The sequence below is a fragment of the Scardinius erythrophthalmus genome, assembly GCF_964197995.2.
Source record: "Scardinius erythrophthalmus genome assembly, chromosome: 20".
Classification (NCBI taxonomy): domain Eukaryota; kingdom Metazoa; phylum Chordata; class Actinopteri; order Cypriniformes; family Leuciscidae; genus Scardinius; species Scardinius erythrophthalmus.
This window is the reverse complement of record NC_138240.1, coordinates 2,528,005-2,542,710: the sequence shown is the minus strand read 5'-3', so window position 1 is coordinate 2,542,710 and position 14,706 is coordinate 2,528,005. Positions and strand designations below refer to the sequence as shown.

Here is a 14,706-nt window from a genome sequence, read left to right as displayed (position 1 = left end):
ACAGGGTAAATAAGTCTTACAGCCGCTTTGGTCTCCGCTGCTCTGGCCTTCTTGAGTCGAGCTTTACAGGCGTCGAGATCCAAGCGCCGATTCTCCAGGAGCCGCCGCTCTTTCTGCAAAGCCGAGAGCATTTGTCAATGCATCAGAATCATGCTGATTAACAGAGATACTATCATATAGTCAAACTCACAGAAATGGTCCTCCAGTCTCCCTCCAGGAAGTTGCGCAGGGGTGTGAGGAAACTGATGGATGAGGTCTGCAGAAAGTCTCTCTGAGCGCCGCCCAGCCTCCTCTGGCAGTCGCCCACCTTGATCAGGGTGCTTCCTACACACACGAGTCAAAGTGTGGGCAGATATAGAATAAAAACATTTCCCAGTGTTTAAAGAGCATTAATTCATTTGGTAACACTCACTTTACAATAAGGTGCATTAGTTAATGTATTAACTAACATGAACTAACCAGGAGCGGTTACACTTTATTTTAAGGTGTCATTGTTACAGTGTAATTATATACAGTGAGGAAATTAAGTATTTGAACACCCTGCTATTTTGCAAGTTCTCCCACTTAGAAATCATGGAGGGGTCTGAAATTGTCATCGTAGGTGCATGTCCACTGTGAGAGACATAATCTAAAAAAAAAATCCAGAAATCACAATGTATGATTTTTTAACTATTTATTTGTATGATACAGCTGCAAATAAGTATTTGAACACCTAAGAAAATCAATGTTAATATTTGGTACAGTAGCCTTTGTTTGCAATTACAGAGGTCAAACGTTTCCTGTAGTTTTTCACCAGGTTTGCACACACTGCAGGAGGGATTTTGGCCCACTCCTCCATACAGATCTTCTCTAGATCAGTCAGGTTTCTGGGCTGTCGCTGAGAAACACGGAGTTTGAGCTCCCTCCAAAGATTCTCTATTGGGTTTAGGTCTGGAGACTGGCTAGGCCACGCCAGAACCTTGATATGCTTCTTACAGAGCCACTCCTTGGTTATCCTGGCTGTGAGCTTCGGGTCATTGTCATGTTGGAAGACCCAGCCTCGACCCATCTTCAATGCTCTAACTGAGGGAAGGAGGTTGTTCCCCAAAATCTCGCAAAACATGGCCCCGGTCATCCTCTCCTTAATACAGTGCAGTCGCCCTGTCCCATGTGCAGAAAAACACCCCCAAAGCATGATGCTACCCCCCCCATGCTTCACAGTAGGGATGGTGTTCTTGGGATGGTACTCATCGTTCTTCTTCCTCCAAACACGTTTAGTGGAATTATGACCAAAAAGTTCTATTTTGGTCTCATCTGACCACATGACTTTCTCCCATGACTCCTCTGGATCATCCAAATGGTCATTGGCAAACTTAAGACGGGCCTTGCCATGTGCTGGTTTAAGCAGGGGAACCTTCCGTGCCATGCATGATTTCAGGTGTACAATTTTGTCTCTAGTGTCTTTGGACAGCTCTTTGGTCTTGGCCATGTTAGTAGTTGGATTCTTACTGATTGTATGGGGTGAACAGGTGTCTTTATGCAGCTAACGACCTCAAACAGGTGCATCTAATTTAGGATAATAAATGGAGTGGAGGTGGACATTTTAAAGGCAGACTAACAGGTGTTTGAGGGTCAGAATTCTAGCTGATAGACAGGTGTTCAAATACTTATTTGCAGCTGTATCATACAAATAAATAGTTAAAAAATCTTATATTGTGATTTCTGGATTTTTTTTTTTAGATTATGTCTCTCACAGTGGACATGCACCTACGATGACAATTTCAGACCCCTCCATGATTTCTAAGTGGGAGAACTTGCAAAATAGCAGGGTGTTCAAATACTTATTTTCCTCACTGTATTTAAGTACTGAGTAATATTAAGCAAATATATGTACTTACTATAGGGTTAGGGTAGGATTAGGATTTGGTTAGTTGCATGTAATTATGCCTAATTAACTGTAATTACTATGAATACTACAACAATTGTAATAATACTACAATTGTTACTACAACAATTTTAATGTCTGTCTTGAGTGCACTCCATTTACTGCATTGCAATCAATGGCGAGTTTGTTTGTTTGTTAACAGCATGCCAGCCTTTTCATGCTGTGAAACATTTATAGTAAAACTATATTAGATTATATAAAGCTGTGTTTCCACTGCAAGTGTAAATGCACAGATCTGATCTTTTTCGCCTGTTTAAATTCAATTCAGACACGACTGGCATCCGATATCTGTGTTTACATTAATTCCCGCCCCAAAATTATAGTGGGTGGTCGCTTTACTATGCACATTGTAGAAAATGGGCCTGCACAATATAATGAAATTATCAAAATATCGCAAATGTATATATCGTGATATGCATATTGCAACCGCTTGCAATAACTGGGTTCATGATCAAAAGACAAAGAGAACATCACTCACTGCTCTCGGCTGAATAACTTTTGTAGCTTTAATAAGAATCAATATATATTTAATTCATACAGTGAAAACTAAGCAGTGTTTTATTTTGTTAAATAACCCTAATGTAGGATAACCTGAACCCCTAAACCCCAATAATGTTAAAATAACACTTCTAATGCCACAGTAAAACACTGATGTTCACTTTCAGAAGTTGTAGGGATGTTTTCTCGTCACAAAAAGAATGTGAAACACGTATGTAGGTTATATGATTTTAAATATATTTCAAAGATAATTTAAGTTTATTTTACACACTTTAAGCATTATTGTATCGCATACTGAATATCGCATTATTAAATTAGTTTTCGCATATCGCAATTTTCTTCAATATCATGCGGCCCAAGTAGAGAATTATTAATAGGCTATAATTCATGTCGGATGGCCATGATTGTTTGCCAGCATGGATAAGATAACAGCTGTCATTAATGTTTTGCAGCGCAAAATCTGACCGAACGGATCTGTACAGGAAAATAACAGTAATTTTCGTTTGCTATTTTATCTTCAGCTCGTTAGATCTAGAATTCTGAAATAAAATAGCACAACATTAGAAATCTATCTTTGTGGGCCAACGTGTTGCCCTCGCCTTGTGGTGCCGTGGAATATAAATGGGAATAGGATATACGTGTTTAGACATGGTCGGATGACCAAATATCGGAAATGAATCTGATTTTAAAACCACATTTGGAAGTGGCTCAGATTGGATGCGTAATATCGTGATATCGTGCAGATTTTTATACAGATACAGATAGCTTTATTAATTAATCCCCTAAGGGCAATTCAGTTTCTACAGTACACCGTCTAGACCAGTGTTTCCCAAACTTTTTTTCTGGGGACCCACATTTTAAAGTCGATAAATCCTTGTGACCCAATAAACATTAGGCCCATATAGTTCATATATAACGAAGAGAATTTATGCATTAACAAAATATGTATGACCATTTTGTAGGGCTGGGTATCGTTCAAAATCTTTCGATCCGGTGCCATTTTCGATACTTCAGTTTCGATACCGGTTCCTGAACGATACTTTTTTCGATACCAATTTTATGAAATCCATTTTAACAAGATTACATAACACATTACCTCAGAAAATTTTGTTTTTATTTTTTCAGTTTGACTCATGCTCCTTAGCCAGTGCACAAAGGCACAAAAAAAGCACAAAGGAACAAAAAATGTTTTATAAAGAGATCATGCTTACCAAAGCTGATTTTTTTTTAATATAAAAAATAAAACTTGTAATATTGTGAAATAGTATTACAATTTAAAATCTTATTTGAATATATTTCAAAATGTAATTTATTCCTGTCAAAGCTGAATTTTCAAAATCATTACTTAAGTGTCACATGATCCTTCAGAAATATGAAAACAGTTTGCTGCTCAATATTTTGGAAACTATGATACATTTTTTCATGATTCTTTGATGAATAAAAATGTCAAAAGAACAGCATTTATTTAAAAACTAAATATTTTGTAACATTACACATGTTTTAATGTCACTTTTGATAACTTTAATGCATCCTTACTGGGAAAAAAAATCTGACTAGCCAACACATTTATTAACGGCAGTGTACACTCAGAAGGTCATTATTGCAATATAAACACTGTCAGAGTGATCAAGGTATCTCTTCATTTACCAGTCGAAGGCGAAGCAACTTTCTGCTATTATGTTTACTCCGTGGCCGTGCACTGTCAAGGTCTTCATCATAGCCTATCTGTCGTGGTACCGGTCATTGCAGCTATTATTTTACCGCAAATACTGCATCGCGCGCTGTTGGCATCGAGCCTGGAGGAATGTAACCACACTTTTGATCGACTTTTCCACATCTTTAGGGTATTATGTGTGTGTGCTCGCGTCTCATGAATATGTGCGCGGAGAGTTTGTGTGTGTGTGTGTGTGTGTGTGTGTGTGCTCGCGTCTCATTGAGTATGTGCGCGAGTGTGTGTGTGCTCGCGTCTCGTATGCGCGTGGAGAGTTTGTGCGTGCGCGCGCGCGTCTCATATGAGTATGTGCGCGGAGAGTTCCGCGCTTCTCGTGTGTGTAGTTACGCAAACTCTACACATGTATGTGCGTTATGGAACGCCGTTGGGGACAATACTTATTATATGCAACGCGTGAAATTTGGACGCATTAACACGCACAGTTTGTATGTGACGCCCTAGGATGAGAGCGCGTTTATAGCACACTGAAAAATAGTGCTCGACTTGGCGACCCATACAAAATCTCCCGCGACCCACTTGTGGGTCGGGACCCCGCCTTTGGGAATGACTGGTCTAGACATACAACCATTCACACAGCCATAGCATGTAGTATATAACAAGGGTAACATGATAGGGTCCGGGTCCAAGGACAGTTTATAAATAAAAAGACATCAAAAGCAGAATAAAAAAAAAAAAAAAAAAAAAAAAGAGAAAGAATAAATAAATAAAAAATATACAGTAAGAAGTAAATATAAAATGAATTGCACATATCCGTAGCTCCTAAAGTGCATAGTGCCAAGAACAGATCAGTCCATAATTATTTTCTCAGCTCAATGTTTAACAGCATAATTGCTGAAGGAATAAATGATCTTCCATAACGGTTTGTCTTTCTAGGGGGCTGCAAGTATCGCCGACCTGATGGCATAAGAACAAATTCATCTCCCAGAATATGATGTTGGTTCATCGGACTTTTTACTTTTTGAAGAACACGTTTCTCCCAAAGAGAATTTAGGTCACACATTTGGATTCCAATAATTTTGGAGCAGACTTTCACAATATTATTTAAACAGTTTCGGTCCTTCACTGAAATGTTACCAAACCAACAAATGAAAGAAAAAGTAAGAAGGCTCTCAATATAAGACAAATACACAGTGCACAGTATAGATTTAGAAACCCCGAAGGAATTTATCCTACGCAATAAATGTACCTCTGCTGGGCCAGTTTGACCACTGATTCAGAGTTCCTTTCAAACTTCAGTTTAGAATCAAAAACCATACCCAGATATTTATAATAATTTACGATCTCCACATCCTCACCATGAATCCTGCATACTGAGGTATTTGTCCCTTTTTTTCTAAAATCGATAATGAGTTCTTTAGTTTTAAGAACATTAAGATCGAGAAGGCTGTCATCACACCACTTTACAAAATCAGGAAGTGCACGTCCGTGATCTGACTCTGTGCCATGGAGGAGTGACAGCAGAGCAGTATCATCAGAAATTTTAACAAGAAAACTGTCCTCTTTAAGAGACCTACAACTATTCGTGTATAAAATGAACAGTAGCGGGGAAAGTACGCAGCCTTGTGGGGAACCTGTATTGGAGACTTGGGTTTTTGAAGTAACCCCATTTACTAAAACCCTCTGTGTCCTATCAGTCAAAAAGTTTAAGAACAAAGCTAAAAGCTGGTCGGGCAGATTAAAATAAGAAGCAAGCCTCTCAATCAAAATGTGAGGCTGCATTTTGTTAAAAGCTGATGAGAAGTCAGCAAATAAAAGCCTGGCATGAGATTTGGGTTTCTCCAGATGCTTATAAAGTGTGTCCAAAATAAAAAGCTTAGCATCATCCACACCTTTATTCCTCTGATAGGCAAATTGAAGAGAATCAAGTTTGCCCTCTACCAAGATGAGAACCTCTTCTTTTAGGATTTTCTCGAGGTTTTTTACTACAAGAGAAGTAAGCGCCACAGGTCTGAAATCTTGTAATTCCCTAGATCTATTGATTTTGGGGATAGGAATAACAATGGAAGATTTCCAAATAGTTGGGAGCTTACAGTTATCAACACACATTTGAAAAAGATGGGAAAAAACACCACTGAGTTGTCCAGCACAGTGGTGTAATGTGTGACCACAGATAAGGTCCGGGCCTGAGGCTTTCCTCTTTTTTGTTTTCTTAAATAGAACCTCAACTTGTTCTTGAGATATTTTAATATCACTACATGGTGTCAAGGAGTTTTTCAACCTGGAGACATCATGCATGAAATCAGACGTTTCAAATCGTAAAAAAAAAAAAGTATTAAAAGCATCAGGCAAACAGTCATCCTGAACACTGTTAAGGCTGATCTGCTGCTTGGGTTCATTACCATGCTGATTAATTGTAGCCATAGATTTAATCCCACGCCATGCTGACCCAAGGTCGCCATTTACATATTGTTTTTCTATTTTTTCCCTATACTTACTTTTGGCTTTTACTATTTCAGCCCTAACCTCTCTGGATACAGACTTTCTCTCCAATGAGTCACCAGTAAAAAAGATCTTTTTTTTCTTATTAATCACTGTTTTTAGATCTTTGGTAACCCATGGTTTACTGTTGGGGAAGGTGATAACGGTTTTGACTGGGATAACAGTGTCCACACAAAAGGTGACATATGACTAAACAGTGTCCGAAAGTTCATCAATATTGTCCCCACAACCATCGAAAAAACATTTCCAGTCCGTACACTCAAAACAAGCCTGGAGGGAGGATATACTGTCCTCTGTCCAGAGCTTAACAGTTTTTGATTCTCCCTTCCGACGTCTAATAAAAGGTTCATACGTTGGCACAAGGAAAATTCTGTTGTGGTATGAAGCCCCCAACCCTGGCATGAGAAGAGACTTATATCCTTCCTTTACATTTCCAAAACACAAGTCCAGTGTGGTATTTCTTTGCGTGGTTATACAAGTCACATATTGGTCATATGTCCGCAAGACCTTGTCCAAACGAACATGGTTCATATCCCCCATGTAAAATTTGGGAGCATCACTGCAAATAGTATCCAACCGCTGAGATAAATCCACAATCACTTGTGTGGCTGCAGTAGCGTTAGCACGGGGATGACAGTACATCAGCGTAAAAAACAGCTGAGGGAACTCACATGGTAAATAGAAGGGTCGTAAGGAGAGGGTGAGTAACTCAATATCAGGAGTACAGATCTTTTCCCTCACATGAATAACTTTACAGTACCTCTGATTTACATAGAAGCAGACGCCTCCTCCACGGCTCTTTCCTGTCGTCTCCCTGGAGCGGTCCAGTCTGATGGGACAGCCGAAACCAGTGAGCGCCATCTCGTTATCCAGGTCGCTCTCATTTAGCCAAGTCTCAGTGATCCCCAGCAAGCAGCACTCTTTAATCTCTTGTCTTAATTTTACCAGGCTCTCCAGCTCGTCAATATTGCGCCTCAAAGACTGCGCGTTAGATAAAAAGACCGAGGGCAGAGGGGGCAGCCGGCGTCGGTCATCAAGACAGAACTTATTAACTCTACGCTTGATGCCTCCCCTCCTACCTCTTTTCCTCCGCGGGGGCCGCCTTGGGGGATTCCGGTCAATATGGAGAGGCACAAAAATCTCTGCCGGTATTGTGATCGGTATCTCACCCTCCGTTGAAGAACGTAGTGACAGGAGAAGCTCTCTGGTAAACACAAGACGGTATCCATGCTGCTGAACAGCCGTCGCCCCTCGACAGGTGCAGCAAACCAGCGTAATGATAAAAACAAGTAAAAAAAAATGCGAAGACGACCCCAAGTTCCACATCTCTGTACTCCGTCGTTATACACACATGCACACAGCGTTCAAAAATCGCTTAAAACATAAACATAAAACATAGAAAGCCACATAAAACAACCAAAAGACGGTGCTTGCTGTAGTGGGTCGCACACAAAGGAGCGCCCCCCCAATCAGCAGCTCATTTTTGAGCTTACATGTGCAACAAATACTGATGATCCATGTCAGAAGTGAGCAAAAAATAATTCATTGAGTCTGTTCATGGTGTATTGATACTTTGCACGTGACGTCACAAGTACTGGCTGGCGGGCAAGAACGTCGTTCTCCAGCAATGAAACCCAGTAAACTAATCAAGGGTCGCCAGTTTTGCTATACAAAAGTTGGTGTTTTGAGGTGTAAACGACATGCCAGATAGTTGTTGTGCAATTGGATGCACTAACCGCAGATGAGATAAGCAACCTTCACAGTAGGCTACACGTCTGTGCAAATTACCATCAAAGGTAATTTCAACATTTGTTTGAATACAAGGGGTGTATGATCATGTAATTAATCGTGTCTTTAAGTTACTGTAGTTTTGTCAATCAACACCACCAGTATTCACCAGCTGGTTCGGCGAGTCAGCTGTTTGTGTTATGAGTCTAAGCTAGGCTAACTGTACGTTCACACCGCTGCCAGCGAGAGCGGCAAAATTCATTGAAAATGAATTATTTCCGGGCACTTTGACGCTCTCACCGGTGGCGGTGTGAACGCACAGTAACAGCTGTCGTCTTTTGCTAACAATAACAGAAGTGTGTGATAGATATCGCAAACCTCAAAACAACCTATGATTTTCAATGAGAACCAGAAATGACCCAACAGCAGAGCTAGATTATTTACGGAGGAATGATTACTGCTCGATTATCTTAAAAAAACTTGTCTGCTTTACACAATTTAGTTACCTTGGAGTTAATCCTAGTCCATAGTTATGCAGCTAGCTCGCTAACAGACTTGATATCTACTAGAAAGACAGGACTCAACGTTGAAAATACCCATTTGTTGCCCGCCAGGTATCCGTGGTAGTCACGTGACTGCAAAGTATCAATAGATCCCACTGTTTGCCATTTGTTATTAATATTAGGAATTTAAAGATCCTAATTTAGATCAATAAGAGGTTTTGTGCAATTTTTGAGGTCTGCAAATAGCAATCAATGGAGAGATTGGATGTGGATCCAAAATGGAGACGAATCGTCACAGCTGGTTTAGAGAGGGAACAAACACACATTAGTCAGAGCAGCTGTTCAGCCCACTGAATCAATAATGAATGATGAACGGCTCTTTACATCTGCAGCACACTGTGGTTTCAACTGCGAAATTGAATCGGCTGATCTAATCTTGTTTTGACCTAAAAATAAAGCTTCCATGAAACTAATCAAATGTAATTCAGTGAGTACTCATTGATCATGTGACTGGGTCAGATGTTCTTAATGCTCTGTGGATCATCTCAAATCCTGCTGGAGAATATGATCATCAGGTTGTGTTCAAGTCGCTCCAGTGCGGCTGTCACTAAAGTGAAGGAGACACTCACCAAATATACTCTCGAAAACATTCTCAAATTGTTTCATTTAATGAGTTAAAAACTGCATTAAAATTAGAAAAACGCAAACAAAAGCATTTAAATGTACTGTATGTGGAAATTATAGCGTGCTTTCTTGACATAAGCAAACCTAATTAATGGCCTACTGCAAATGAAGTCAAAAGATTACAGGAAAAAAAGACTCTCCATAAATTTTACAAATAGACACTTTCTACTTTAGATGGGCTGCATTAGTCCCGTACTTACAGAGATCAGCCGTGTGTTTCCCCTCACACTACAGCCCAACCTAAAGCATGTGGTCAGTCACGGGACGTTAATGAGCCATTTAAAACCACTAAGTGCACTTTAGTTTGAGAAGAGAAAAACCAGAACGCCCAGTTCCCTCTCCACTGTATGGATCTAATATTTATTAGAAGTGCAACCAAACAAAGCAATAAGAGCATTCAACATTCAAGCAAAAAACTTCAACACTGGAATTCATATTTATTCACTTATTAATAGCTATTTACTAATATTATATATACAACAATCCATATTTAATGTTCAATCCAAATTTATTTTTGACAATTTTTGACAATACAAGCTAAAATCATTATGTTAGTGTTTATAATATCTTAACGTCTTCATGCCTTATAGCCGGATTTAGTAGATTAGAGCTGTGCGATATAATATAGTCACATTTTACAATGATACAAGCAATCAACCAGCTGAGATTTGCTATATAGGCCTAGTATATATACAGGTGAAACTCGAAGAATTAGAATATCGTGCAAAAGTTGGTGAAACTAATATATTATATAGACTCATTACATGCAAAGTGAGACATTTCAAGCCTTTATTTGTTATAGTTTTGATGATTATGGCTTACAGCTTATGAAAACCCCAAATTCAAAATCTCAGAATTTTTTTACATTTTCATAAGCTGTAAGCCATTATCATAACAAATAAAGGCTTGAGATATCTCACTTTGAATGTAATTTTCGACATAATATATTAGTTTCACCTTTTAAGTTGAATTACTGAAATAAATGAACTTTTGCACGATATTCAAATTTTTCGAGTTTCACCTGTCTTGCTCTACGCAAGTATGATGCATGAATACGAATAAAGTTGGACTTACATATGAGCCTTTATATAAAGTTGGATATATATTTTCTTTTCCTGTGTTTTTTTTCATAGTGACAGATGAATTTTGCATCAAATTATTAATGTTTTTTTGATTGCACACATGACCCTTGGCGCATCTTCACATCTACTAAAAAGTTATAAAAGGAAAATCTCTGTGGGAGAATGCTGGCCAGGAAATGACATCAGACACTGCTGTGACCTCTGACACTATTGATCACTGCGATGGGGAACATGCATCGAGAAAGAAAAGGCATCGAGATGTATTGGTTTGGCTGTTCCCACACAGCCTGAAGGGAAAACCCATCAGAGACTGGGAAATCAATTCAATCACTGAAAAATCACTGTAATTATTCCACCACTTAAAGAGCGCACCGCTAACTAACCTATTGTGTTTACAAATGACATCTACAAAGCAGCTTTAGAATTACAAATGTCACTGAATTAAATTAAGAGCAACGTTTGAGAGCCAAATCAATGGATTTGTCCTCAACCCAGCCGTGTTCAGCTTATTCTAACTCTTACAGACTAAATAAATCAAGCATTTACTCTTGGCAGCCGAAACTGCAGGTTTGTGAAGATGCAACATTTGCTAATTAATAAGCATTGATTAAAAAAAGGGATGCATGAATGCAAATTGTGAGGACACATGATTGGTGAACATTTCTGAGTTTGGATTCTTACCATACGGGGTTCCTGGTCCGAACTCCTTCGCTGCCTCCAGCATGAACTGGCCCAATATTTCTCCATTCGTGGCTCGCGGTGGAATCTTCCGGTCAAGCTTTTCATACAGGAACTCTTCGATGCGAGCACCTGACACACACACACACAAATAACAAGTCAGGACTCCAGACTGCGACTAAATGGTCGTGTTTTGTGACATTTTTTCCAGCTGGTGTGACTAAATCTTGTTAGAGGAGCCACTAATACACTGCTCGACTGATAAGAGTTGCCTATTTCTGTTGCATAATGTGAGAAACATCGAACGACAATTGAAACGAAAGCGGAATGAAACCGTGCTATCCGCCTTATTCCTGCGCCCCATTACGCTTTCCGCGAATTATGGGTGTAACTTTCGTCAAGCTGTAAACAATCAGTGAAACGCTTGCCTTGCTCTATGAACGCGATATGTTAAAAAAAGTGTCACAATGAGATGACATTAATCTACTCACCCTGCAACCATCACACTTTAAAAGGAAATTTAAAAGTGTAAATGCATCAACGAGATACTTTCAACAGATCAAACAACCCCGAAAGCGTGAGTCTTTGGTTAAATATCACTGTAGTAATATATATATATCTGTGTTATGTAACATGTTGCCTTAATCAAAAATGTTCATTAACTTTAGCATTACGTGATGCTATTTCAAAGTGATTTCCGTCATTTTGACTGATAATAAATTGCATTTACCTGTGAAAACAAACCTGGAAAGATACGGGATGAAAGAGATGAAACACAGCTAGCATAATTAGGCAAAAGAGCCCTTAAAGGGATAGTTCATCCAAAAATGAAAATTCTCTTTCTATCATCATTTGCTCACCATCAAGTTGTTCCAAAACTGTATACGTTTATTTGATCTGTTAAACACACACAAAATATATTTTGAAGAATGTCGGTAACCAAACAGTGGATGGATCCCATTGACTTCAATATTATGGAAATAAAAAATAAAAAATCATGTGTCAAAAAAAAAAAGTCAATGGTTCCCCACAACTGTTTGACTACCGATATTCTTCCAAATATGTGACCCTGGATCACAAAACAAGTCACATTTTTCACGGGTATATTTGTGGCAATAGCCAACAATACATTGTATGAGTCAAAATTATCGATTTTTCTTGTAAGGCAAAAAATCATTAGGATATTAAGTAAAGATCATGTTCCATGAAGATATTTTGTGAGTGAATGCAGCACAATCGCGAACATAAATGGACAACTTTAAAGGAGATGTTTGATTTTTTTGCACCCTCAGATTCCAGATTTTCAAATAGTTGTATCTGACCAAATATTGTCCTATCCTAACAACAAACCATACATCAATGGAAAGCTCATTTATTCAGCTTTCAGATCTCAAAAAAATGTTTTTACCCACGTGTGACTGGCTTTGTGGTCCAAGGTCACATATCTTCTTTTGTGTTCAGTAGAAGAAAAAATTCATAAAGGTTTGGAACGACTTGAGGGTGAGCAAATGAGAATTTTTATTTGTGGGCGAACAAATAAATTAATTGAATGCGTGTTTAATTGTCCCTTTAATTGAAGCGTGTTTAATTGTGTGTGTGAGTTCTGGGCTCCTGCTTACCGGGGTTTGGCTGCAGCAGAACTTCAGTCTGTCTGTAGATTTTCTCGGTCCAGTTTTTGGTGCAGTCAGCTCTGGACAGCAGACTCTCGAAGTGAGTGTCCAGCTCGGTCTTCTCAGCCTGTCCCAGTTTCTCCTCTGTAAACTGGAGCAAAAGTAACGAGATCAACGAGAATCTGTCATATTCCTGAGAGGAAACGCATCAAAATAATAACAAACACCCTAAACTATCTAAATAAGCCTCATGTTCAATCAACATCACCATTTAACTGTTAACGTTACATAATAACTAATAATTTTTTTGTACAGTGGATTTGTGATGATTGATATCTGTAAAACGGTTTCGTGTTTTGGTGTAAACGCAGAGTCACGCGCAACACATCAACTGTTTACGACACTCTGACCGTTGCGTTTAAACTCATATATTTATCCATAAACGAGGCTTCTTACCTGAACAGCCCGAGAGAAGAATATTCCAGCATCTGTAGCGAGTTTCCTCACGTTGAAATCCATGTTGTAAGCGGAGAAAGAGGCGGAATCCCCGCGGCATCAGGCGCTCCGCAGAGGCCAGTGTGTTTCTGTCGCTCAACCGTTTCTGTAGTTCACCGTTATTCCTCTAGAGGGCGCTCAGCGGCTCACAGACGCAATCCTCCATTTAGTAGCATTTAAATCTCAGTACGGTTTTAATTTTTCCTGTTCGAAACATTTGTGTATGTAAGAGCATTATCGTTAGAATCTTTAAATTCTAAGGATTAATAGCTTATTTATTAAACCAGTAAATCAAATGACGATCGCTGACCACACTCACACTGTGATTGGTCCATTCTAGCTGCGCTGAGAAAAATAACAGGAGTCACGTGACTTAACGCTGTTTCTCGTTTTAGCATATATCCCGACATTAATTTAGTCCAGAATTTGACACTGATAAGTAAATAATAAGATAAATATTATTTTAAATAATTATTAATTGTTAAAATAAGTATTACGGACCAATTACTGACAGCTCACCACCTATTTGTAAAACTATTCCTGCAAATATCCATTCTTCTTCTTATAGCTCTATGGGCTAGTGCAGTGGTTTTCAAACTTTTTCAAGAGCGACCCTTTTTTTTATTTTTTTTTATTGACGCGACCCATAGGCCTATATAGGCCTATTCTTAAGCCTTTTGTTAACAACCGCTTTTGATGATGCACGTGCAGTGGCTTATCCGTGACGCGATCGTAACGCAAAGTTGATTCTGCACTCTTTTGATCTAGCTAAAGCTACAGGGATGCTAATGAACCGGTAAACCATTAACCATTGTAAGAATTTTAACCAATTAATAGCCTACTATCGTTTGCTGTATGCTTAAAAAATTCACTAAAAATATTCCACAACAAATCCTTTAAATTTAATGATATTCAGAACAGAACAAGAATGAAAATATATATATATATATCTATAAACAAGCCAAAGCGAAATAATTTAAAGCGAAAGTGAAAGTAAGCGGCGTTGGGCACACGTAGCTCTCTCATTCGAATACATTTTTTTCCATATTCGCGATTTTGGATGCTAAACTATTATTTATTATAGGCTTATAAGAAAAAATGAAAATTATTATCCCCCCAAATTTTAAATATTTATTAGGCTTCAAAAAATATAAAAACTTTTAATTTAAGTGAACTTAAAACAAACCTTACATAAACCCATTATAAATGTCATATTTACCTGTGCCTTTCCTCAGGCCCGTCGCGACAAGGCAGGCAAACCCAATATTATCTGCCTGCAGAGCCGGAGGCTGCATTTTCAGGACCCCACTTCTAGGACCGCATTTCTAGGACC

General features: G+C 38.7%; 1 protein-coding gene across 1 annotated transcript in view; it reads right to left on the bottom strand.

The window, feature by feature from the left end:
- Nucleotides 1–14,706, bottom strand: part of sh3glb2a (SH3-domain GRB2-like endophilin B2a) — a 26,313-nt gene extending 11,607 nt beyond the window's left edge. Inside the window, exons 1-6 of the mRNA XM_081348711.1 lie at nt 14,593–14,706; nt 13,335–13,577; nt 12,888–13,029; nt 11,272–11,400; nt 191–324; nt 21–113 (exon numbers count right to left, since the gene is read on the bottom strand). Of these exons, the coding sequence (XP_081204837.1) occupies nt 21–113; nt 191–324; nt 11,272–11,400; nt 12,888–13,029; nt 13,335–13,397 (561 nt within the window). The 5' untranslated portion in view covers nt 13,398–13,577; nt 14,593–14,706. The remainder of the gene's footprint in view (nt 1–20; nt 114–190; nt 325–11,271; nt 11,401–12,887; nt 13,030–13,334; nt 13,578–14,592) is intronic.